At 37.3% G+C, this 27,349-nt stretch overlaps 1 protein-coding gene across 1 annotated transcript in view; it reads right to left on the bottom strand.

Annotated features, from left to right (window-relative positions):
- Nucleotides 1–6,456: 6,456 nt before the first annotated feature.
- Nucleotides 6,457–27,349, bottom strand: part of LOC109011587 (ferredoxin-dependent glutamate synthase, chloroplastic) — a 35,521-nt gene continuing 14,628 nt past the window's right edge. Inside the window, exons 7-33 of the mRNA XM_018992851.2 lie at nt 27,203–27,299; nt 26,628–26,720; nt 26,406–26,551; nt 25,407–25,566; nt 24,366–24,476; nt 23,996–24,211; nt 23,162–23,319; nt 22,347–22,476; nt 20,771–20,829; nt 20,485–20,590; nt 19,629–19,725; nt 13,504–13,619; nt 13,194–13,391; nt 12,950–13,060; nt 12,385–12,624; nt 12,193–12,291; nt 10,861–10,956; nt 10,563–10,760; nt 10,382–10,456; nt 10,067–10,195; nt 9,883–9,981; nt 8,972–9,114; nt 8,741–8,834; nt 8,049–8,287; nt 7,883–7,961; nt 7,575–7,658; nt 6,457–6,985 (exon numbers count right to left, since the gene is read on the bottom strand). Of these exons, the coding sequence (XP_018848396.2) occupies nt 6,824–6,985; nt 7,575–7,658; nt 7,883–7,961; nt 8,049–8,287; nt 8,741–8,834; nt 8,972–9,114; nt 9,883–9,981; nt 10,067–10,195; nt 10,382–10,456; nt 10,563–10,760; nt 10,861–10,956; nt 12,193–12,291; nt 12,385–12,624; nt 12,950–13,060; nt 13,194–13,391; nt 13,504–13,619; nt 19,629–19,725; nt 20,485–20,590; nt 20,771–20,829; nt 22,347–22,476; nt 23,162–23,319; nt 23,996–24,211; nt 24,366–24,476; nt 25,407–25,566; nt 26,406–26,551; nt 26,628–26,720; nt 27,203–27,299 (3,535 nt within the window). The 3' untranslated portion in view covers nt 6,457–6,823. The remainder of the gene's footprint in view (nt 6,986–7,574; nt 7,659–7,882; nt 7,962–8,048; nt 8,288–8,740; nt 8,835–8,971; nt 9,115–9,882; nt 9,982–10,066; nt 10,196–10,381; nt 10,457–10,562; nt 10,761–10,860; nt 10,957–12,192; nt 12,292–12,384; nt 12,625–12,949; nt 13,061–13,193; nt 13,392–13,503; nt 13,620–19,628; nt 19,726–20,484; nt 20,591–20,770; nt 20,830–22,346; nt 22,477–23,161; nt 23,320–23,995; nt 24,212–24,365; nt 24,477–25,406; nt 25,567–26,405; nt 26,552–26,627; nt 26,721–27,202; nt 27,300–27,349) is intronic.

The following is a 27,349-nucleotide window of genomic DNA, read 5'->3' on the forward strand; positions in this document are numbered from 1 at the left end:
CTAAAGAGCATTTTTGTTGTAGTGCCAATATCTCCTCGTTTTCATCAATTTCTAAATTAAAAATCTTCAAGAAATTTTGAAAATAAGCTGAGATCTGTTTGATTAACCCAGGAAATTTTCCAGGAAATTAGTAAATAAAAATGCTTGGGCCAACTCATTATTAATAAGCAATGTGATTTGCGTTTGAGTTGAAATCTTCGACAGATTTGATCTTTTTGATCTCCTTGTTTCCTGGAACAATAGAGCGAGACACAAGAAATTGCCTACACATGAATCACCTCACCTTATGACAAGCTTCAGTGGAGGAGCCGGTGTTTGCCACTGGAGCCTTAGAATTATTCGACCTTATTTTTACGTTAAATATTTAAAAAGCACGATAATCTTTCTATAGTTGCAGTCATAGAGATAATATTAATGAGGTCAACTATACAAAAATCCTTCTTAAAGTTACCTAAAAAACCATTTTTTTTATTTTTAACCATTAAAAAAATACTTTTGTTCTCACACAAAAAGATAAAATTTATTATAAAAATAATATGTGCAGTCACTTTTATTTATTCTTTACGCATTCTGGTGATGTGATTGGCTGCATTATTTTTAATTTATAATATAATTCTATTTATTAATATTTAAAAAGAGTGATCCTATCTCCTAAGATACTTCACCCAATGAATTCATTGCTCTCATTTTAAGTTTCTATTTCAAATTAAATTCTCTCGAAAATAAACGTTTAGAGTTTTTTCTTCCATGGCTTAATTTGTGGCGAGTTCATCAACGAAGAAAAAGAGAGAATTGTTTTGAAAATAAAAATTCTAATAAAAATAAATATTATAATTGACGTGATCTATCGTAGTGCATCTATCGTAGTGCGTTAATTCATAAAGAATATTTAATGTATCATATCTAATCAAATCACATTAATTTATAAAATTTTATTTTTATAAAATGTATTTATTCACTTAATACTTTTAACAAAAAAATAGGTATACTTTTTAACAATACACATATTATTTTAATTAAAAAATAATTTATTATAAAGTACAAAAGCTTATAATGACTTTCAGGGTATACTTATATTTAATATTATTTTTGTAATTGTTAAGCCTCTAAAATTGAACCCAGGTGAGCAAAACGCTGACTCATGGGCCCATGGCTCCACCAATGCAGTGATGAGAAGCCCAGATTCATTGGCAGCATTAATTAGCAATATTAGTCGTCGGTATGGTATGAAATTATGTGCTATGTACAGTTATTTTTATAAATTTTTAAATAAATATATATAAATTACGTAGTTATTATTAATCCTGGTCCTTGTATTTTAAGTATATATGTAGATTTCGATCGGTTAGTTGAACCAGAGACATATATTCATTCATTCATACATGGTTTACCTAGAAGAGTGAGCTTCTGTTGACGAGATGGCCGAAATACTGCTACCGCCCCCACACTCGCTCGGTCCTCTCGCTATCTGAATCTTGCTTTTAATACCTTTCCCTCATCCAACTCTGATCTAGCTATCCCACGAGTCCTTTTCGAAGCCCCTCTTCAAGAATATCATGATCATCTCCCTCTTTCCTAGCTGCGCCTATATATCCCACCTTTACTACCTTTTTTAAATTCTTCTTCTCTTTTTTGATCTCCTGCCGGCCACCGCTTCCCATATTTCGTTCGAAGATTAAGGCAAGGGACTACTTTCTCTTCTCCTCTTTCTAATGCCGTTGCGCCATTGGAAGTGGATGAGTTCTACGATGCATGAGCTTGGTATTTCTACCAGGAGATCAGCATATATCATGTAGAATATGTTATAGTCTAGGCACGTACGATATATGTTCAGGTACTATAGCGTGAGGTGGATCGTGGTCATGGTGGTTCTGACTGTTTCGCTTATGGTTCTGCCGCTGGTAGTGCCCCCTCTGCCGCCGCCGCCGCTGTTGCTTTTGTTCGTGCCGGTCTTGATCATGTCCCTCCTCGTTGTCTTGGCCTTATCTCCTTCCCAAACGCCTGATATCACCGACCCTTTTGTTTGATTCGATCACTTTAATTTGGGTTTGCCGGTCGGCAGGCCAGTATGTTGGGAATCAAAGCGCCTGAGGTGATGGAACTTCATGTAGTACTAGTACTGATCTCTATGTGTGCAAGTCTTGCTAATTCCCTCTGCCGATCTGTTCCAAGAACCTAGCTATGTGAAGCGAACTCTATTTTCTCGTCTTGTTACCCCTGCTTCATGAAAATCTTGGCACTGTTTTCTATTTTCCTGCAAGGAGCGATCGAGAATTCTTGTTTTCTTTTTTATGATGGATGGAAAGTAGGTAAGGATCCACCGTTTTCAGCTGATCTGAGTGCTACCACTTCAGAAGGCGATCGAGGGACCGTATATGCACGAGAGTAATCCAGGATTAAGAGGCATGCAGTGACAGGAAATCCATAATTAGAAACGGTCGTATATTTTACTCATGTACTTGTATTTGTAATCAGCAACTATATATATATATATGGTGATCACAAGTTTTATTTCATATCTATATATATATATATACACACCAAGCTAGCTATCTGGTCTGGTGATCATGATTCACGAAACTCATTTTTCAAGTGGTGCATTTTAAATCCTGTCGATCCAATACGTGGGTATAATATTGGTGATCATAAATCGTATATAAATTAATAATTAATTGTGGAATTAATGGTGTAATTAACAAGTGATTAGAAGTAAGTACGCTTTATATATATATATATATATATATATAGTTTGGTAGCTTCGCCATGCAACTTGCTAGCGCGAATCTAGAGCACTGGTCCATCAACCAAACGACAAACGTCGCGTCCTATGTTGAAACTTGGAGTAAACAATGGGAAGTGCGGAGGAACAAGCAAAAAAAAAAAAAAAGGCTGTAAAACGAAGAGAAGGATGGAAGTCGAATGACAGATGACTGATGACGCGAGGAAACAGGCAAACAGCCCCTTAAGGAATTATTCTCTCTCTCTCTCTCTCTCTTTAATTTGTTGGTTTGTTACTCAGTCCGACATGGTAACACGTGGTGCTCAGGGTCATGCATGCTGGCAACCGGTGCTTTTTGGCTAAGTTTTTGGTTTTCAAGATAAGAGTAATAGGTAATAACTATGGGCTATAGATACAGATGTACCTGGATTAACGGACAGCAATTGTTAATATGTTATGGCTAGCTTTCGGCGGTTTTCCGGCTAGCTGTTTTAGTACTACATCCAGCTAATTAATATGCCAGCGGTTTCGTACTACTACTACTTCATCTGACCTTAATGGCCTGGCCTGGCCTGCCCTGCCCTGCCATGTCGACTTTGCAGCTTACATGCATGCATGAATACTGTTTGGTACTTTGGTCAAAGGAACTCTGATTACCCACTTTTTTTTTTTTTAATTTTTTTTTAATTCTTTTTGGGCATTGCTAATTAATTTACATACATATAATAACTGAAAGAAAAGCCATTCTGTTTCATGGTTTCTTTTTCAAATGAGCTTTATCCTGCAAAGCTTTTGCTAGCTCATCATGTCATTTAACTATTGAGCAAGATTGGCGGTGGACTGTTGGTAGTGATAATGTGGTGGCAAGAAAAAAAGATCTTTTATTAGTAGTGTTGCATTTTGGATGTGAGCATTATGGGAATTACGAACGGACTTGGATTTTTGGGTCGAAAAGTCAAATCGTTTGAATGTGTTGATCACAATTAAATCTTCCATAAAGAGGTATCATTATCAATGTAAATGAAAGTAAAGCAACAGAAAAAAGTTGTTTAGAATAATGGAACTGATCAAATAATATAAATGATCCCTTTCTTTAAATAATAAATATATATGCAACGACGTACAATATTGAAAAATGGAAACATACAATTCTGAAGTAGTGCCACTGGACTGGACTTAATATTAATCTTGGAAAAAGACCAGAAGATCATTGACTCATATGATATGATACACAGCTGTTTGAAAAATCGACAGACAGACAGACGGACAAAGAAATCCATATCATCTTTATGAAAGAAACGTGATAATTAAAGCAGTTAATAAGTCTGAATAAACTCAATTAATTCCCCCTCTCTTTCTATTATTAAATAATTAATTAATTAATTAATTAAAACTCTCTCTCTCTCAGCCGTTTCTCTCCAACGTTCCCATCACCTCTATCGGAAAGTCTTTTTGTTCACGGGATAAGGGTTGATGCTTCGGCTCCACCCACCTCCCCTCCTCGTCGGCCATGGCCTTCATTTTCGTTTATCTTTTTTTCTTCTTTTTTTTTTTTATAGTTTCCCAGTAGCACCGTTTATCTTTATCGATCTGTTGCTTTTCAGCGACCTAAGGTGGACATGTGCCCCTTCTTCAACTTCTCTAAGTGCCAATCGTCAAACTGGCAAAAGAAATCCGCCTATATGTGCAGAGTGTTCGCCTCACGCGTGGCTTATGCTGCAGGTGATCTTCACATGCCGTCGTGCCTCGGAGAGCACTCTACCACCACACACAGCAGTCTTGGGATCTACAGCTTCAGATCTTCCAAATCTGACTGTTCTCTTCACTCCAGCTATGATGCGTGGCCTGCACGCGCCACCAACGCTAGTAATGCCCCCTCACCAGCTATTTGTTACAGTTTTCGGTTGCTACACCATGTTCACGCTTTTCCTAATCAAGGATCGAGTGAAAGTTGATGAGACAGTTCTTCCAACCAATTCAGACTAACACGTTGCAATACATCCCTTTGTACTGCGGATTCCAGCTGCAGTTTTATAGTCTATTCATCAGACTATTTAAAAACTATCACCAAGCGGTCTCCCCTTGTGGGAATTGGATGAGAATCAATTTTTTGGCTCCTATTACCCCCTTTGTTTTTTTACTTTTGTGTTGTAATGTGTGTTAGTTTTGTAAAGACCGTAAGCGACTCCCAACCCACCGAACTTGTGTATTGTATCCATTAATTTATCTATAAATGCTTTATTTGCCGAGAAAAAAAAAATTAATTAATGCATGAAATGGCCATTATAATGTGCGGTATATATAAAGATTCAAGCAAATTAAGTCAAACTTAGTCAAATTAAGTAATTGATTAGTCGCTTAAATCCATTATAAATATAAAAAAATAATTATCTTCTTCATCAGATCATGATATGGGATCTTCGATCATTTACTGAATTAATTATCATTCACCATGCATGCATCCAGCTCTCAAAGATGATCTGTAGCGTTAGTGTGTGTGTGTGTGTATATATATATGTATGTAAAAGATGATCTTTTGCCCCGACAAACAACGAGAAATTTGTTACCAACGAGTGGCGTTACGGCCAAGTGCATTGGACAATTAAATTGCTTGGTGGGGGCAGCTCGTTGAACCTACTGCGCGAGAAGCAATTTATATTGTCTATATAATAAAATAATAATATATATATTTATATATATATGTATATTCTCGTAGTCGTGGATGGGGAAGCCTTTTCTTCGATGATCTCCTTAATGCTTTAAAGTTGAAAAGAGACGTTTCGTGTATGGATGCAGCCTATTCGAGCTTTGATCAATCAGTACCGCGTTTTACACATTTCCCTCGCGCACGAAACTTCTCACACTAGTACTAATGGTATTGGAATTTGTGGTCGGCGCGGGTCCTCTACAAAGAATAATTATATAGATTTTTTTTCTTCCAAGTACCCTCCTAATTAATTGAGAGTAGTATATATATATATATAGTCTCGTTTTAAAATTAATTTTGACTTTGTGAAGAAATGTCAATTTTAGTGTATCGAATTGGGACCCAATTACGTACGTACGTACCACATCATAACCATTATTTCCCACACTGCGTTAGGCTTCCGCCTGAATTCTTCATTAAACGTGGGTTGAATCTCTACAAAGAACCACGCGGTGTATATATCGTTGAAGGGATCGCAATTGGTACTTTTATTCTTTGCATTAATCCATGAAATAAAGGGGAATATAGTACTGTCAAATAGATCAAACGTTGATAATTCATGCATATTTTTTTAAAGTTCAAGGGGTGATTATTCTTGGAAGAAGAGGGGAAAATTCCCTGCAAATTAACCAAATTGGACGAGACCAAATGAAGGACTAGGAGTTTGGTTAAACCAAGAAATACAACCACTTCGTAGCCGCCACCTCGACGATGAGTACTTTAAGATAGGAACACACGACTAAACTAGATTATTCTGAATCTTTGGGGCGTTTTTGTTGACCATTAGACACCAGGAAGCATGACATCATTCTACGCCTTCCTAGAGAAGAGTTGAAACTAAGATCAATAATCAAGTTTATTCAGTCTCTTTAAAAAAAAAAATAACTCTATTCTAAGGCCTGACTAACTGCATGACATAATCTAATTTAAAAGATAAATTTTAAAATTTAAATTTTATAAATCAAATTATGAAATGCAGATAGAATGTGGTGTAGAGGCTTTAGAATAGTATTTCTCAAAAAATGAGACCAATCATAAATAGGTAATTTAATTAAACAAATAGATATGATCGGCAATAGCAACCCATGAAAATCAGGCTTTGAATTTATGACATTTTTCAGAATCGCTATACAACTTATACCATTGATCAAAGGTGAATGCTTCTCAATGTGATCAGGGTCTCCAACTTGAGGAAATACTAATCTGCGATTTTTTATTTTTTATTTTTAAAGAAAGAAATTCCACCCAAGGTTATAGTGAAGCATTCCTCTATCCCAGTAATTAGTACCGATTACCAACTTAAACATCCATCTCCTATTTGAGAGCTGTACAGGCTAGGAGCAGTTTCCATCTTTCCATTGAGAGTGCTGACTTCAGTGTACTGTTGAATCATTATCCTACGCAGATTGCAGACTCACTTGCCCGGGAGTTGTTTTCTCGTAGTCGGCACAAGCCTCTGGGCCGTCTTCTTCACTAGGCGGAACCAGCTGCCAAAAGAGTGGCAGATATGTGTCCCACTCCTTCAGAATAGCCGAACCTTTACTGCTCCCGGTTTTTTCCTTCACAGATTAGTTAAAATTAAAAGATCAAGTTTCAGTAATAAAATAAACAATGCATCTAGTGACAGCTCCACACGGGATCTTAAAAGGAAAAGATAAGTAATTCGATGTGCACCTTTATAAAAAGATATTAGGATTAATTACAAAATTAGTTCCTGAGTTCTAACCCGCTTGCAAATCATTACCTCGATTTCAATTTTTACAATATACTCCTAGGTATGCAAACTTTGCAATTAAATCCTTCCGCCCATCTCCCGTTAGGTCATCTAACAGCGGAGTTACTATGTGACAACCAATTAGACTCGACACATGGCTCTATAATGCCAGGTGGCAACCTCACCTTCCGCCCATCTCCCGTTGAAATCAATGGAGTGATTTACAAACAGGATAAAACCCATGGGACTAATTTTGTAATCAACCCAAGATATCATGAAGATCTCCCAGCTAGTGTGCCAACATAACCTTGAGAGGTAAGTCTCAGGCATAAATGTAAAGATATGAAACTATTGAAACTTTTTCATTACAGTGTGCACCTCTGCGGTGTGTTGTGTGGGTGCATGCTAGCTTGGAGTTCATTAAGTGCACTTACAACATGGGCCTCAATAAGGCTCTTCAGCTGCATTTGCCCCACGGGGGCAGTCAATCTTTGGATCTTCACAATTTCTTTATTCACCTGTCAGTGAAATAATCATAATGGTCTAAGAGGGAAAAGGGGGGCAAACGGAGAGAATTATTATTCTTTTTTTTAAAAAAAAAATAATAATCATAATGTTCTAAGATGAAAATTGAACTGCTAGCAGCAAGAGAAAAAAAAAATCAAAATAAAAAAGGAAACTCAGACAATTTTTTTAACTGCACAGTGATTCCCATGAAGCGCTGCAATAAAAAAACACAAACCTTGGGGAGGAGAGTGTTGTCCTCGTCAAGAATGTATGCCAAACCCCCAGTCATACCAGCAGCTACATTTCTACCCACTCTGTCACAAGTTAAATTTAGTTCAAATCATTATCTTCAATTTGCTTCGGTGTAAAGAAAAATATGCCAGCTATGAGGCGTTACTCACTTTCCAAGAACAACCACACAACCACCCGTCATGTACTCACAACAATGGTCTCCAGTGCCCTCCACTACTGCTTGAGCAAGAGAGTTTCTAACAGCAAATCGCTCTCCAGCTTTCCCTCTAACAAAGATCTGACCACCAGTTGCCCCATACAAACAAGTATTCCCTACAATGGTCGCATCTTCAGGGCAGAACCCAGTATTATCGACAGGAGTTACAACCAACTCACCTCCAGCAATACCCTTGTAACATATATATTAGAGTGTCAGATTTTGTGACTCATTGGCCAACAGAGTTAGTACAGCAAATCAGCCAAATTTGAAATAGCTCAACTCGGTATATATTATGCTTAGCTCTAATATTATCCCAAACTTAAGTAGAAGAAAGAGAAGGTAAGCACAACTTTTTGGGTGAAAAACAATTTGTTGGCTGTCTAATGAACTGTCACTTCAAGAATAGCAAACTAACTGCCATGTCGATGTAGCCCAGTTAACATTTTTTTGGCAAGTAAAACGTAACCCAAACTCAATTGGATTACAATATTTTCTTTTTATAAGTAATTGGATTACAATATTGCTCAAGTCATGAACTAAAAGTCCCAAAAAATAATAGCTCAACCATGTCATTTGATTGGGTTTCAAGTAAAACCTTCAACTTCTCAAACAGTAAAGGAGGCAAAGATTTGGTCAACCAACCTTTCCCACATAATCATTAGCCTCTCCCACCAGCCGAATATTCATGCCAGGAGTCAAAAAGCATGCAAATGACTGCCCCGCACTCCCTGTAAATCTGAATATATAGAAGAAAACTGATTAGCCAGCTTTTCAACAAAAGAGATTGCCATATGCACCCTTTCAGTTATTAATACTTGCTATGTCAATCCCACAACTTACGTTATGTTCAATTAACTATTAAAAAAAACTTACGTAATGTTCAATTGCCCAGCAAAGCCAGTGTCACCATACTTCTTTGCAATTACCCCCGCTATGCGCCCACAAACAGCACGATCAACATTGTATATCTCTATGGTCTTATTTACCACTTTTTCATTCTCAATTGCATCAGATATCTGCGCAGAAAAAAAATCTTATTTTTGTGGCCATAGGTAACAAAACACAGAATTAATGTTTTTTGCTAAATTGGCATTAACCAACACGTCATTTTTGTTTCATATTCTTAAGAATCAACAGCTATCAAGCTCCTTCACCTCAAAAGAGTCAAATGTAACAAAATCTGAATCAACCATCAACTTCAACAAATCATTTTTTTTTATAAGTAAGAAGAAATTTGATTGATATAAAGATAGGCATTGCCCAGGTACACCGGAAGTATACATGTGAGTACACCAAATTAAACTTCTTCAACGAATCATGTTTGAAGGATTAGACTTTGAGTCTAAATTACTAATTTTCTCTAATAAGTTTGTGGCTTTAATTTCATATGTAGGAAAATGAGTATGATTAAGCCTAAACTAATATTTATCTATAATATGTTTGCTGCTTTAATTTCTTATTTTAGAAAAATAAGGTCTCGAATAGGTAAGTTTAGTTTTAGCAATGATTTTATCTACGTTTTTCGTAGAAGTAGGACAGTTGATATACAACCTCCATTGTATATCAACTGATGGTCCATTGTGAATATCCTGTGCTTTAATGTCCAATCCCTCAATTTGACTCCTAAGTTATAGCAAAAGTATATTCCAAGAAAATTTTCTCGAGTACTACTTCGCCATTTTTTCCTAATAGAAGTTCGATTTAAAAACTAAGTAGCAAAAATACCAATAAACAAACACTAAATGTGTTGTGTTGAAAGTACCATTAACATCAATAGTCGTTACCTCTGGATCTGCTAGTAAAATATCATCCAGAACAGGACCATTACTATGAACACCCTGATTCCTGATTTCGGTACTGCTCCATTTTGGTAACCCAACATTCTGAAGACAAATGATAAAGTACTTTTATTTTCAAATGATAGAAACCACACATGGTAAGAAAATAAGTCATTAAATATATACATACAGAGAGAATAACACTGAGATCCAGATGCTGAGTTTTCATCAGAGAGATATCTCGTGGTCTTAATAAATCTGTCCGACCAATTATATCGTCCAACTTCTCATATCCCAACTGCGCCAACATGCCTCTTACCTGGCCATTTTTTAAAAGGAAAAAGTACATGAAAAAAGCTAGAAGAAATGGACCTTGATGGGTTTAACAAAAATAATGGTTGTCACAATAGTGAGGATTCTACAGTGATAAAGAATGAATCCTCAAGGACCATAAAGATGGCAAACAAATCTCATCAGGGGAAAAATGAAAAGGCAGATGGATTACCTCTTCAGCAACATATAAAAAGAAGTTGACAAGATCACCAGGCACACCAGGGAACCTAGCACGTAATTCTTCTCTCTGAAGTAAAACGTGTGTTAAAAGAATGGACAAAACAAATGCAAACCAAACTCTATTTGGAAAGATCGCAGGAAATAATGAAATGAAATTAACAAATTAGCCTTACCTGACTAGCAACACCAACTGGGCAGTTATTTGTGTGGCAAATGCGAGCCATCACACATCCAGTAGCAATCATTGCCACAGAACCAAATCCATACTCATCAGCACCCATAGCTGCAGCCAGTAGGACATCAACTCCACTTTTGAAGCCACCATCAACTCTGAGAATAACCCTTTCCCTGAGCCCATTTTGGATGAGTGTCTGGAGAGGACATCAATAACTAAATAGCGTATACAGTCTCTACAAAGAAAATCAAAAGAAGTAACTGCCTCTACATATCTCATGCGTGTCAAATACTAACCTGGTGAGATTCTGTAAGTCCAAGTTCCCAAGGACCACCAGCATGCTTGATGGAACTTATGGGGCTGGCTCCAGTTCCACCATCATGCCCTGATATCTGCAAGGCAAATGAGAGTTGTCGGTAAAATACCAAAATAGGGAAAGAAAAGGTAAGAAATATTAACAGTGACCTTTGAATTTTCACTGGACAAAGAAGATAGAATTTTCAGCTAGAAAGTAAAATTAAACTTCTTTCAACATCTCCAGTAACATACTTTCAGAAAATGTAAACAAAAACATACAAGATGTTATCCAGCAAAATAAAGAAATGGTTTCATATGCAAACGAATATGTGCATTTAGTTAGAAGGCTTATTCCAAACTAACGGATTTCTAGTTACTCGTGGTAAAAAGCCTATTGGACACTTGGAGTATCTCAGAATTATGTGAATAATAGTAAAATGGTTTGAGTTAAGATGTTTTATTGGATTTTGGAAAATAAGAGAAAATTTTGAATAAAAATATTATAAATTTAAAAAATTGTTTGAATATTATTTTTGTTTTGAAGTTTGAAAAAGTTGTATTGATTTCAGTGTTTTGTTTTTAAGTATGTAAAGGTTATAATGGTTAGGTAATGATTAGATGAAAAAGTCAAATATTTAAAATTGAAAAGTGTGTGTTGAAGTGATGTTTGGAAAGAAGATTGTGAGAAGTTTTGAGAATTTCTAATCTCGTCTCATTACCCAAGCATACCTTAAGATGCTTAAATTCAAAACATAAGTTGCAAGACTGATTAAATCCCGTTATAATATTTAGCAAAGAGATCATCTCTTTACTTCATTGTGATGTGGCTAGCACATTTTCGCAAACTGTCTCGTTATGATGATCAAGAGGTAATATTATTTCTCTTTTTCTTCTCGTTATTATTTTCCTTTGACGGTTCTATACATACATTTTTTTTATCAGTATTCTATACATACAATAGAGAGGAAAAATTTAGAATGGGGCAGTTACCCATTAGCTTTCAAGCATTTGAGCGAGGGGTGGCGAACCAAAGGAAACAAGCAAAAGAATACTAGAACATGGTTTTCTTAGTTAACAAAATAAGAAGCCATAGACCAATGTACAACATTTAGTTCAAAAAGAAATTAAAGATCAATATAGAACGCCCTTTACAAACTCAGCTCTCATATGCTACTGGGTTACCATGCTATACTAGCATACTGTCTGTAACATAGTCTGATGGAACACACAAGTTATTGACATCTCTATAATGAGATATAGAATGGAGAAACTATGCTGCGGAAATGTAAGATAGGTCACTGCTTAAAATACAAAGATGACAAGCTATATACCTGTATAATATCAGCATTACCCTTTGAAACCCCAGAAGCAACAGTGCCAATTCCAGCTTCTGCCACTAGCTTTACTGAAACCTTAGCCTTAGGATTAACCTATTTATTCAGCATAGATTAGTTATCATTTTGATCAGAGTGCTAAGTATCTCATTCTTACAAAATATTCAGATTTATGCAACTGATAATCACCTGATGAAGGTCAAAGATCAATTGTGCAAGATCCTCTATAGAATAAATGTCATGGTGTGGCGGTGGAGAAATCAGTGGTACCCCAGGTTTAGAATTTCTCAACCTTGCAATATATGCACTAACTTTCTTCCCCGGCAGTTGACCACCTTCACCAGGCTTCGCACCTTGTGCAATTTTGATTTCTAATTGATCAGCATTGACCAAGAATGTTGGAGTGACCCCAAAACGTCCTGAAGCAACCTGAAGATGATGTAGTGACTTCAGTAGAGCAACAATATTTAAATGCTTAGTTGGAAGCTAAACTCCTAACAAATTCATCAAGAAAGAACAGCCTTATGATTATGATTAAAAGATCATCACTTTCATCTCTAATCATCGAATAAACACAATTATGCAACAGTGCTAAACACTGATTATGATTATGATTAAAAGATCATCACTTTCATCTCTAATCATCGAATAAACACAATTATGCAACAGTGCTAAACACTGAATAATATAGTTAGAGATTGTGGAAAACACTAAGTTATGAAATTTTTCTGAAGCAGAAGTTTAATGAAGTGACCTGCTTGATGGCACTTGTAGCTGTATCCCCATTTTGAAGACCCTTGAGATGAGGCAGTGTTGGTGAATACCCATCAACAACATCTGTAAGTGGTCTCCAGCGTATGGGATCCTAGATGTCAAATATACAGAGCATATCACAATCTCCAAAATATGTCTCAACTTGACAGATGGAACTAAGAGGGGATATAAAAAATTAAAAAATGGTTGTGCATTACAACCAACTTATAGAAAGAGAAAACTACCTCACCACCTTCTCCAGAGTTTGATCTTCCACCTAATCTATTCATTGCAATGGCAATTGCTTCATGAGTTTCCCTTGAAATTGCTCCAAGTGACATCCCGCCAGTGCAAAACCGCTGAACAATAGAGACAGCAGGTTCAACCTTTCCCACAGGAATTGGGGTGCGATCACTTTTGAACTCAAGAAGATCACGAAGAACCTATGCCAAACAAGACCAGTAGACTTTATATGATAACAGAATGTTGATTTAAAAAAAAAAATTCTAAAATATCAGAAGATGAGAAAACAATAGATGACAAGGCAGCACTCACATTGACAGGTCGGTTGGCCAAATGTTGCTGATAAACTGAAAAGGAACTTTCACTCTTTTGGCGAACAGCTTTGTGGAGTAACTTTGACATCTCAGGGTTGTTTCCATGATACTCCCCTAACAAAAATAAAAAAAATAAAAGAAAAAGAAGTGAGAGCAAATAGGCTTCAGAACTTTTTTGATCTCTCTCACATTTTTTATTCTCTCTCCGTACATCTACCATGGGTGAACCCTTCTGGTGATCTACACTGGAATCATCATCCCATTAGCTTTTACTGGGTCTGCAATATTTCTGGTTTAAGATGGGCTATTTAAAGCACTTATTAATAGAAACCAAGGTTTTTGTATTATCATTAGAGGGGGGAAATTTCTTCCATATTACTGAAAGAAGCAGGAAGGTTACCAAGGAGTTGGTATTCAGCCTTTCTAGCGCTCATTGGCTGGCAAACACGGTGGAAGAATGCTCCCTTTCGGAGAGAAGGATTTTTTCAAAGACTTTTCGGGTTGGGTCTTTGGCAATAGTTGCTCACCGGCGTTCTAATGCCTTTGGACGCTACTTGGAAGTCACTGAATATGGTGGTAATGAGCATCGAGGCCTGCTTATGTTCCCGGCAGGGATGGAAGGACGGGCTGGAAAAATCTGTCCATGGAGATGAAGCATGCTCTATCTTCCCTCTCCAAGGTTCCAGTGGAGGTTCAGGGTGGTGGGAAGGGGAAAGAGGTGGGTGGTCAAACTAGGACGTACGCTGAGGCTGCATTAGGTGGTGGAGTAGGAAGTAGGGGGTGGCGCATGGTGGTACGGGACAGGCTATGGTGTCACAAAATGGAGAAAAGGACAAAAAGAATTGGGTAACAAGGGAGCGTTCTCTAGCAGGGAGGGTTGGTCGAAACTCTATACCTGAAATAGTTGGAGGTGGCCCATCCGATGCCTGTGCAGGAGAAAGTGAGGGGCAGAAGGTACTCTTTGGTTTGAAGGAGGAGCTAGTTGGCGTGAAGGAGGAGCTTTGTTGTTTGAAGAAGGTTGTTGAAGCACTTATAGGCAGTGTGGACTGGGATTAGGCCGAAATTAAGGTTGGATAAAGGTAAAACAAAGATGGGCTTGGGCTTGGGCTTGGGCTTGGGCCGGACACGCCAAGCCCAACCCAAAATGAGCTGGCATCTCAAAAGGATTGGGCCTTCCTTTGAGAAGGGCTCCACATACTTAGCTAGGCCCAGTGCGACATTGGCCAACAATGGCAACAGCCCAACAACAGCCAGTGAGGGACTATTATGTCGCCAGCAACGGCCCAACACCAACGGCTCATCGCCAACGACTTTAGAGGCTAACTTTGGTAACCCCTGCACCAGAAATCATGCGCCGGAAGTGAGTTTGTGACCTGAGGAGGCTACACAGCTAGATCCCGTGTCATCGGGAGGGCCAATGGTCAATGGAGAGGCACAGAAGGGTGCAACAGACCTGTCTAGGTTGCCTCCCGCCATCACGACCGTGAAATCGACGTCACCGATGCCCACGACTATTGAGTTACCGCAGGATTCTGAAAAGGAGATGACAGGAGCGTTGCTGGGAGGGTTGCAACACTGTGAGAAGTCACAAAACATGCTAACAGCGACCTTTGGGCTGACAAAACTTCCCTCGATTGCCCAAAAACCGATAAAGGCACCGGAATCCTCTTTAGTTGCCCAAAAATCCCTATCTGTTGACCCTAACAATGCGGGAAGCCTAGTTAACTCAGAGGAGGTTGCTATGGAAGGGGCTCTGGTAGTATTTGAGTCTACAAATGGAGAGGATGCAGCAAGGGGCAGGTTCTCTGTTGAGAGGATAGTACCTACTCCATTGAACTCGTTTCATCCGAGGGTGTCAAATTGGGTAATTCAAAAAGCCATGGAGATCAAACATTGTGTTGGGATTACACGCCAGGGTTTTGAAGATGAATTTTTGGCGTTACTCACAGCTATTGAAGCTGGACGTGCAGAAGCCAAAGCTGATCCCTCTCTTAATTTGGATAAAAAAAGAGAAAGAGAACTCAAGAGGCTTACCTGGGCAATGAACGATGAGGGAGGGGAGGGGAGCAGAGCTCTAGCCAGGGGCGTCTTAAGGGAAGGGCAACGACGGTTCTGATATGAAGCCAAAAATTATATCTTGGAACGTAAGGGGGTTGAAAGAGGAGGCCAAACGGCTCCAAGTCAAGAACTTACTTCGACAATGGCAAGGTGATATCATCTGTTTACAGGAGACCAAGTTAGAATTAATTACAAGTCAAATAGGTCGAAGTTTGTGGAGAGGGCATCATGTCGAGTGGTCGTATCTGCCTTCTAAAGGAGCATCGGGTGGTGTCCTTATCATGTTCGATAAAAGGGTGGTGGAAAGATTAGAGGAATGCATGGGTGATTTCACTATGGCTTGCTCCTTCGTAAATAGAGAAGATGGGTTCCAATGAGCATTTGTAGGAGTTTACGGCCCTAATATTGACACAGAAAGAAGATCATTGTGGGAAGAATTGGTGGGACTTCTTAGTTGGTGGGAGTTACCAAGTTGTATAGGGGGTGATTTCAATGTATCTCGTTTCCCAAGTGAAAAGTCAGGTATATCCCACATCACACCCGCTATGAGGGAATTTTCTGATTTCATTTCAGAACATGCGTTTATGGATATCCCACTAACGGGAGGCACGTTTACTAGAACCAACACTCGAGAACTCCCATCTTGGTCGAGAATTGATAGATTTTTGCTAAGTCCAAAATGGGAGTTACATATTCTTGATGTAACTCAAAGAAGACTTCCTAGAGTATGCTCTGATAATTTCCCTATCCTCTTGGACGGTGGAGGCATCCAAGGAGACAGAAGGTATTTTAAATTCGAAAATATATGGCTTAAATCTGACGGTTTTGTAAGATAGGGTTAGGCAATGGTAGTCCTCTTATGATTTCCAAGCTCCAAGCTTCATATTGGCAAGAAAGTTAAAGGCGCTAAAACACGATTTGAAGCAATGGAATGAACAAGTGTTTAGCAATGTGCTACTATAGCGATGCTCCCTTCTGGAGGAGTTACAGGGTTTGAAGGGTGAGGAGGAGGCAAGAACTATCTCTGAATCCGAAAAAACTCCCAAGAATCAGGTAGTCGCTAAACTTGAACGAGTATTATTGATTGAAGAGATCTCTTGGAATCTCTTGGAAACAGAAATCAAGGGCACAATGGCTCAAGGAAGGAGACAAGTGCACGAAGTTCTTTCATAGGGTAGCTAATTCACATCGGAGGAACAACGCTATTGATACATTGATGGTAGATGGAGCAGTTTCTTCAGATCAATCAAGTATCAAGGACCACATTGTACAGTATTACGAACATCTTCTAGCTAAACAACAACCATGGAGACCGATAGTAGATGGGTTGACTTTCTCAACACTAGATTAGCAGTGTGCAGGGTGGCTCGAGAGGCCCTTTGAGAAGAAGAGGCATGCAAAGTTGTTCAAGGCATGGCTAGTGACAAGGCCACAAACCTTGATGGTTTTACCATGGGTTTTTCCAAACCTGTTGGAAAGTGATCAAGGGTGACCTTATGCGGATATTTCAAGAATTCCATACATATGCTAACTTTGAAAAAAGTCTCAATGCTACCTACCTAGCACTCATTCCCAAAAATGTGAGGTTAGTGGATGGTCGCAACTATCATCCCATTAGTTGCTGGGGAAGTTAAATCTCGAAGCCACAAAACGCATTTGTCGAAGGCAGAAAAATTCTAGATTTGGTTCTAATTGCAAATGAAGTGCTGGACGGATGACTCAAATCTCAAGAACCTCGGCTACTTTGCAAACTAGATATGGAAAAAGCTTATGATCATGTTAATTGGAAATTCTTGCTTTATTTACTTGCAAGATGCGGTTTTGGAGAGAAATGGATGAAATGGGTAGAGTTTTGCATCTCAACAATCTGTTTCTCTATCTTGGTGAATGGTTCACCGGTGGGTTTCTTTGACTCCTCCCATGGTTTGAGACAAAGATATCCACTCTCTCCCCTACTCTTTCTATTTGTCATGGAAACTCTCAGTAAGATGATTGTGGGCCTTGTGGAAGGTGGTTTTCTCTACAGTTACTCGGTGGGGAATGGTAACTCTTTTAATCTTTCTCACTTGTTGTTTACTGATGACACTCTCATATTTTGTGGAGTAGACCTCGGGTATATCCAATCTTTGAGGACTCTTCTTCTTTGTTTTGAAGTTGTTTCGGGTTTGAGAGTTAATCTCTCAAAATCTGAATTGGTACTGGTGGGGAATGTTCCTAAAGTGGTAGCTTTAGCCTCTCTTGGGAAGTAAGGTATCTTCTCTACCTCTTCAGTATCTTGGCTTACCCTTGAGTGTTTTCCTTTAAATCAGAGCAGATTTGAGATGTTGTGATTGAAAAAGTGGAGCGCAGTTTGGCATCTTAGAAGAGATTGTATCTATCGAAAGGTGGTAGGCTCACGTTGATTAAAAGTACTATTTCTAACCTCCCCACCTATTTTTTGTCATTGTTCCCGCTCCCAGCTAAGATTTCCAACCGTATTGAGAAGCTACAATGAGATTTTTTGTGGAGTGGTTTGGGGGACGAGTTCAAGTTCCATATAGTCAATTGGTCCATGGTTTGCACTCCATTTTCTGGGGGTGGATTGGGGATTCGTAACTTGATGAAGTTCAACCAAGCTCTATTGTGTAAATGGTTGTGGCGATACCAACACGAAAGTGGGGCCCTGTGGAAGTCCGTCATTGATGCGCAGGTTGGGGAAGTATGGAGTGGTTGGTGCTCGAATAAGGTACGAGGCCCACATGAGGTGGGTTTGTGGAAATACATTAGGAAGGGTTGGGAGACCTTTAGGAGACATACACATATTGTAGTGAGTGATGGCTCTCGTGTTAGATTTTGGCACAATAAATGGTGCAGTGAACGAAGTCTCCAAGACACTTCCCCCGCCATATTTGAGCTCGCACGAGCAAAGGATGCATCAACTCTCTTGGCCTTTTCTAGTGGCTCCCCTCACTAGAATGTTGATTTCACTAGGCAAGCCCAAGATTGGGAGTTGGAGGTTATCACAGAGTTCTATGCGGCACTGTATTCCGTGCGCATGATCAAGGGTACAATGGAAATGATGTTTTGGAGCTCTTCCAAGAAAGGTAAATTCATGGTTAGATCATTTCACAAAGTTTTAACGACCTCAGGCATGCCCACATTCCCATGGAAGAGCATCTAGCAGACGAAAGTCCCTTCAAAAGCAACTTTTTTTGTTTGGACATCAGCATTGGGCAAAATTCTCACCACAGAAAACCTAAGGAGACGTCAGATGATGGTGTTGGACTGGTGTTGCATGTGTAAGAAAGATAGTGAATCAGTTAACCATCTGTTTCTACATTGTGAGGTGGCTAGGACCATGTGGGCTGATTTTTTTACAAGATTTGAACTATCATGGATCATGCCCCGTAGATTGGTGGAGTTTCTAGCATGCTGGAGAGGTCTCCGAGGAAATACACAAGTTGTAGCAATCTGGAAAATGGTCCCCATATGTATGTGTTGGTGTATTTGGTGGGAGCGAAATGATAAAAGCTTCGAAAACCACGAGAGAACAATAGAGGAGCTGAAATTTTTTTCTTTAAAACATTGTTTTCATGCCATTGTTTGTAACAAACTAAATATCCATGACTTTCTACTTTCAGTTGTAAACTCTAGTTAGGTACTTCTCATCTATACTCCCTGTGTACTTGGATTTTGCCTATTATTATGAATAAAACTTCTTGATTACTGATAAAAATAAATAAATAAATAAGGCTCAATTTGGATTGAGAAACACTCTCAACCCATCTCATCATTACAACTTTTACAAATTTCCACATAAAATACAATAAACAATTCAGCTTTTTCAAATCCCAAAACAATAATAATATTAAAAAATAATATTCTAACAATATTTTATTCAACTTTCATCTCAACCCATCTCATCTCAACTCACTATCCAAACCTAACCTAAACAAACCCAAAATTTTCAAAAAATTTTGGTTATGTATTACTTATCATTTACTTGGTCATGTATTAATTATAGCATGGTTAGAATCAGTTCTGGAATGGTATAACATGTTCAATTAAAGTGATAATAAGCTATACCTCCTGGTCTGAATTGTATAAATCCAAAATTTTCTAGTCTTTTAGCCGTATCCTCAGAGAAAGCCTTCACCCAAAAAGATAAAGTCTCCCTTGCTAGCTGCAAAAAAGGAGGATTTCAAAAAATGGAATTTAATTGACAAAGACACCATCAGTACAATGCAGCATCATGTATAAGTTCAAAGATTATAATTAGTTCAGGAAATTGCACTATACAAACCTACCACTGTCTGTGAAACTTAGGCGAACCAACTGAGAAACTCTATAGGTGACAATGACATGTAGCCATAAGAAATAAAGCCCCAAATTAACACACTAAAAACAAATTGATAGCAGTAATAAAAAGTTATTACAGTTCTCCAATTCCAAAGAAAGTGAGTTCCCAGAAACATAGCTTTAAGTTCAGTCTTTATGCTCACATGCAAACTCACAGTAGTTGTATATTGCAATTTTGTGAAACTTATAGCTACCTACTCTCTAACAGTAATTGTACTAGTTCATCACCTCCTCAACAATCCAGTTTCCCTATTCACTGGTTTCAAAGAGAATTAGATATGCTCGCAATGCAGTCTTTGCTCAAGCCCAAACTCACAGCAATACAATTTTATCTTTCACTGAAGTGAAACTCATCTAATTCTGCAGTGAATTCATTTGTTTTTGCTGAAGAGAATACCTTTTTGTGATTTAAATGGGTTCTAGAAAAATGATTTAAAAATAAATTTCTTGGACACTTGTACTATATGCCCCTTTCTGTACTGATATATATGTTGAATTTTGTCTACTGTTGAAGTTACTAATCCCCCCAAAAAAATATGTTGAGTTTCATGGCCAAGTGCTTCATTTAAGCTGGGTTTCTTACCTCATCAAAAGTTAATCCACCAATACTGGAAACGCTCCCACAAAACGCAAGATCAACAATCTCCTTCCCCAGTCCATAAATCTCAAATATCTGTGCACCACAATAACTAGATACCGGAAACTGGTAATTAGATTGTCACCATGATCAGAAAACATAAATAACAAACGCAAAATATAAAGGGGCCTATTAAAAAAAGGATGTGGAAAACAATGTAATCATATAATAATTCATACAGAAACGATAAAACTTATTCTAAAAACAACAGTAGTGAAGAAGCGGTTCATACCTTGAGAGCAATGAGATGCCCATTTTGGAAAGAATTTTGAGAAGACCGGATTTAACAGCCTAAAATGGTACAAAGCAGTCAATATAAATTACTAATGAATAGGATAGACCAAGAATTTAATGTTTCCCATTATAACCATGGATAAACAAGTGGATAAGTCTTAAGACAAGTCATTACATAATGGTCTTAAAAGAACCGTCAAACTTCCCTATTCCTAGAAACTTTATAGAATAGTCAAAAGAAGGGATGTTGATTACATTTTCTGTCAAAACCCACGATAAATATGCCAGGTATTCAGAGTCTTCTTTACATTTTTCAACCGTGTCCTTCAACGTAATATTGAGGGTGCGTGCGCACAGCATCGGTGCTATCTTCTCAGTCCGTATATTAGTTTGATAATTGTAAAATTTTAAATTGTACCATAACATATGTAATCTTCATCTTATGTATTAATATGCTGGAGAATAAACAAGCTCCGTATGTTCTAGATGGCTTTAGTAATTGTGTACATTCAATAACTTGTATATCCTCCTCTGAAAAACCCTCAATTTTGACTATAGCTTTCCACGTCCGTTAATCTGATAAATTTTAATGTTAGATCTAAACTTGCATTGTTATGTGAAAACAATTTTCAACCAATACCTAACGAACAGGTTTTTCTACACAATCATAACTCGTTTCAAACACATAGTGCATTATCCTTTCAGTCTTGATTCAACAAAGTATTTTACCTTCTTGTTTTTTGTTGGAAAGTTTCCAAAATCTGCCTAGTCAACTCTGCTGTATTCTAGGAGATATCGGGTGTAAATGTGTGAATATTCTAAGAGATTTAGTTTCCTTAGAAGTTAGTATTTAATTTATTATTTCCTACTTTATTCTTTCCTTTTTTCTCTTCAGCTGTAATCTATATATACTGTCTTGTACCTATATTACGAATTTTAATGAGAATAATTCCTACAAATTACTCTCTCATTCTAGATTTTTCACTTTTTGATACATAAAGACAACAAAATATTAGTAAAAGAGTGTTGGGGTGCAACTCACATACATAGGAAAGACACAGCGACTACCTAGTTCTCCTTGCAAACCCAGGTAATTTTATTTAAAAGGTTTCTCTCATCATATTAGATTAGTACCAAAAATATATTTTAAAAAAACCAATATAAACAGCATAAGAACCAATACTGTGATGGGTTTTACAAGAATTAACTAAATATTTCTTCTCACGTTTTTTGTACACAGTTAACATGAGTGCCTGAATTAAATTTGGCCACAAACACAATCTGGATGTATGATACACCAAGTACTCCTTCTAATTAGTACAAGAGCTTTGTCATTTATCATCCTCACACACCACACTTTTTTATTTTTTTTCTAAAAAATTTGGTTTTATTCTTCTTAAACTAATTGAATTCTTCTACTCATCATCTATATATCACACATTTAGTAAGAGAAAAAAATAAAAGTGTGGTGTGTGGGGATGATAAATAGATTTTTTCTTGTTACAATAGCCATCTTGCCATTGCTCATGATGGTGTAGATCCAAAAATATTACTTCAAATATTGGCATACTGACCTTGCAAAAGTTCTTTTGAGCCTGCTCAATCGTTACAGTAGGCATCTTTCCATTCCTCATCAAGTTTACTGTTTTATTACTCAGACGCCACTGCCGGCAAGTCTCCAATGCCAAATACGGACATATGGCACTGAAAAATTAATTTCAGGGCTACAGAGTTGAGCATTTTCAGGACGATAAAGCTCAGCACAAGCAACATAAGAATTCTAATATCGATGGAAGCAGAACCCTCCAAGGTCCCTTAATAAAACAGCTATTGTCAAGTTTTTAGTGGATGGAATATGAGAATTCTTGGCAAGCATCAACACATCCTTACTGATATGCATGTAAAACAGCAACAGTTGATGATACAACAGTCTATTTTGAAGCCTTTTAAAAGTACAAAATTCTAAGATAATGGGGAATCAAATTAGTTACTAGACATGCTGAAATCTAATCTTGTCCCTTTATCACATAGATTTACTTTCAAGGAACTGTTCCTACATTTGTTGAAAATACACCATTTCATTTTTATGGACCTGGTTCAAATTTCCAACAATTGATATATAATACAAAAGGACTTCTTTTGCTTCCTACGTAATGTCATTTATCCAATTGAAACAAAAGAGAAGGTGAATGAGCCTATATCAGTAAATATCTTATTTTATTCTCTTGTGAAAGAGAAGATAAACATTCCGAAGTAATTGGCACCAGATCAAACAAAATATTTCCTCAAGAAAGTAATATGAAAATTAGTTTCAATATTTTTCAGCATAAACAGAAACATTATAAAATGTAAAAAAGCCACTATATAGAAAAATATAAGGAAAAATGACCTTGCACCATATCCAATTAAACAGGCAAACTGATGGGTGCTGAAGCACTGAGCAGTGTCCACTATAATAGATGCTGACATTCGCAAGCCATTCTGAATAAGATGCTGATGAACAGCACCAACAGCAAGAAGTATTGGAACTGCAGGACGAGTTGCTTCCTGGAAGAAAGGCAAAGACCATGTTACTCAGAATAACCAAATCAATCTTCAAAACGGTTGTCTTGGATGCCTAAAGAAGGAGAAGATGAAAGAAAGTAGTACAAACATCCCCAAGAAGAAACAATAACATTGCAACCACAAGCTACCTAAATAAGCACACCCATCTTCGGGACAGATATATAATCACAAGCACGAATGAGAGAGAGATCAATGAACCCCTATGTATGTCAAAATGGGAATTGTTTATACAACTTCCACTGCTGATTATAAAGCCACATAAACTTAATCAACAAAAAATGCCCGACAGAATAACAATCAGGATGTAAAAAGGTTGATTATCAATAACACAAGCAGTGAACCCAGAAAGTTGATATTCAATGATCACTTGATTAAATATATTCTGAATTTTTTCTAACAACTAGGTATGAAGTGTCAGACTGAGTTTTTTTCTTTTTTTATAAGTAAATGATTATATTGATATGAATAGGCATAGCCCAAGTACACAAGATGGTATACCAAAGGTAACACCTATTTCGGAAGAGGAAATCGAAAACTAGAAATTCATCAAAATTGAGGCCACGAAAATCCACAGCTGTGGCCCATAGAAAAAGAGTGCTGACAAAAAATAAGTTTATATAGGAACGATATTGTAGAGGGAAGATGCAATGCTACTTACAAGCACATCAGCACGGTCAGAGAGAACAAGCAGTTGGGAACCATTTCGAACAGCTTCATCAGCAGCTTCACAAAGTTTATATAGCGTCTTTTCCAAGGAACCATCAACCCCTTTATGGATATCAAAAAATGTTGGCAGCACTTGGCATTTTAAATAGGGATCCTTCAGCAACAACTCGAGCTCCCCTTCATTCAATACAGGACTAGACAAAATTACCTGCCCCAAGGCAATAAACTAATTAAGCACAGTTGAAAATACAAAAAGTATTACAAAGAATCTATTAAAAAATACTAAATAAAACTAATTTCAAAATAAATATTACAAATATCATTAAAATGGCAGTGATGAAGAAAGAGATATGCTAACAGACCTGCTTAGCATTTTCAGGTCCAACCTCCAATATATTTCCTCGCTTCCCAATATTGACTTCAAGAGACATGACTAATCCTTCCCTAAGAGGGTCAATAGCTGGATTTGTAACCTGAAAAGTACACAATTGAGTTACTGAGAAAAAATGAATATGATCTTTTTTTATAAGTAACAGATTATATTAATAAGAATTGGCATAGCGCAAGTACACAGAGGGTATACAAGAGTTTACACCTAATTAGAGGAAGAAATAGATACGAGAAAATCATGAAAATATAGGCCATTGAAATCTACAGCATTTGCCCAAAGGAATCAAGTTTTCACAAAGAACAATCTAATCTCCTACAAACTAAAATATCAAGATTTTGTCAAAAAGTTAATTTCAAACTAAAATACTTAAACAGCAAAGAAACACCATAATTTTTAGAATGGTTTTTATCATATGATCCCACATATGTTATACTTGTGTACATAAGAACAATTCACTAGCAAAGAAGTTCAAGAAAAACGTATTCATTTAATAAAAACAGTCTAAATAGTATCTCAACTAGGTAGCCTTTTAGAGAAGGCTTGATTGTTGTTTGGGTTGGGTTGGGGCGGTGGGGATTGAACAGCAAGTGGCAAGTTGCAGAACTGCATATATTTTAAATCACCACATCCAATGGCGTCACACCAGCTGTAGAATGAAAGGCACAACATGCACACACAATGCCCATCACAAATCATTCAAATACTGCGCTCTATGATCTTTCCAGGCCGTAATGCCCTAAAATTGGTCAAGCATTATATGAGCACAACTCTAGAGTGGTGGTAAATTGAACAAGAGCATACGCATGTGAAAGGAAGTTTCAGACAGATTTTCAGGTGCACTGGCAAGAAGATTGAAGGGGACTATGACTAAAACTTCAATTTAACATTTTATCATATGCTGAGGGAAAGAAGTTAAAAAAAAAAAAAGCATAGAACTCACATGTGCGCACCCGTGTGCGCACATAGTAAACTCCAATAATAAAGTACAAGTTCATCCAAAATTACAGCAAACCTGTGCAAACCGTTGCTTGAAATAATCATAAAGCATGTGTGGCTTCTGAGACAATATTGCCAATGGAATATCATCGCCCATGCAAAACGTAGGCTCCTTCCCTTGTGCAGCCATAGTTTCAATAACCATTTGAACATCTTCGCTTGAATAGCCAAATGCCCTGGTCCCATCAAATACAGGATAATAAGCTCCATTCAAGATGGTGACTGTTGAAAGAATATATTCAAAATAAATTCTTGGCCACCACCATTTTTTTTATCGATAAACTAAATTTTATTGAGCATGAAATAGACAAAGGCCCGAGTATACGGGACATATAAAAGAGCATCGCCTATGCGTGCTAGTTTAGCGATACAAGGAGATCATGAAAAGACATGCCATTAGAATCAATTATAATCGACCAATGAAGTAAAGTATTGAAAAATAAAGATAAATGTTACTTAGGCACCACCAAATTACTAAAGATAAATGTTACTTTGACCAGCACACACGGGCGATGCTCTTGTATATGTCGCCTATACGTGAGCTTTTGCCTATTCTTATGATCAATAAAATTTTGTTTACCGATCAAAAACTTTGACCAAATAAAAACCTTTAGTACTCCCGTTGTGATGAATTAATTCAGTAACACAATCAACATCAATATATACAAAAGTAACATTATACTTTACATGGAAAATCAGTCCATCCAGTGTACTAAATGCAATGTATTTAATTTAGCTTCCACAATTTTAGAAACTAAGATGAATGCCTTCCTTCAAAGGAAGAATAGATAAGCATTCATAAGCAAAACACCATTGGTATAATTGGAACCAAAATGCAGTCCTTTGAGATGCATTGATCATGAATCATAGAACTTTGATTAGATTTCATAAATGTTATAGGCAGAGTAAAATATGTTTAATAGCATTTAAGAACGAAACATGTCCAACATCTATTACACCACAATGCTATAATATCAGAGGCATCTCCTAACCATTAATGGAATTGAATACTCACTGTTGGTGTCTTAATATTGCATCATTCTCCATTCCTGTTGTTGACAAGAAGTTCACAGGATTCAAGGATCGCAAGTTTTCCTTGACCCACTTTCCATAAGGATTTGACAAGGCTACTCGGCTTTTCACCTCCGTATTCTCATAAACCTGCAATTAAAAATGTTTAAGATGTATGATAAGCCTTAAGGCAATAACAAAATTCAAAATATAGTTATGAACAAACCTGGCCACTGTGTAAATCAACAGTTATCATCATCCCTGGACCTAGACGGCCTTTCATTGTAACTTTTGACTCATCCATCGGTAGGACACCAACCTGAATAAGAACAAAAAAAAGGTTAATATCTTAAAAAAACATTGCTGGAACATACTGGCCTTTTTTCAGAGAAGTTGAGACATACTACCATTAACAATAAAAGCAACAGTGAACAACATGGCTTGTTGTGTGACTTATAACACTGTAGTTTATAAGACAATCCCTTGATGTCCATAGCTGACAGATGACCCCTAAAAAGAGCTAAATCTGAGTATATTGGTGTCTAGGAAGCCAAGGATTTCTAAGCTCCAAACTAAATGCTGACCCCATCAAAATACAAGCCAGGGCTATGTTCCAATTGTCCCACTAACCCTTTTGATAGTAGATCGATTTTTAGTTATAAACAGAGAAACCAAGCTTTTTTAGTTGCTCCCAGGTCCAAGTCATGCCTAAGCCTGAACATCAAAACATTGACTTGATTTCCCTTTTACCGTCCAAATAATACAAAAAAACAATCAAATCAAATAAAACACAGAACACACCTCAGATGCAACATAGACAATATTGTCTGAAGTCCGCCAATACCTAGCTGGGCGAAGTCCATTTCGATCAAGACATGCCCCAACTGTTTTTCCATCGCTGCACAGTATGAAATAGGAAAACAACATCAGCAAGAAGAATGGAAAGTT

The sequence above is a fragment of the Juglans regia genome, chromosome 3 (genome assembly GCF_001411555.2).
Source record: "Juglans regia cultivar Chandler chromosome 3, Walnut 2.0, whole genome shotgun sequence".
In the NCBI taxonomy this organism is placed as follows: domain Eukaryota; kingdom Viridiplantae; phylum Streptophyta; class Magnoliopsida; order Fagales; family Juglandaceae; genus Juglans; species Juglans regia.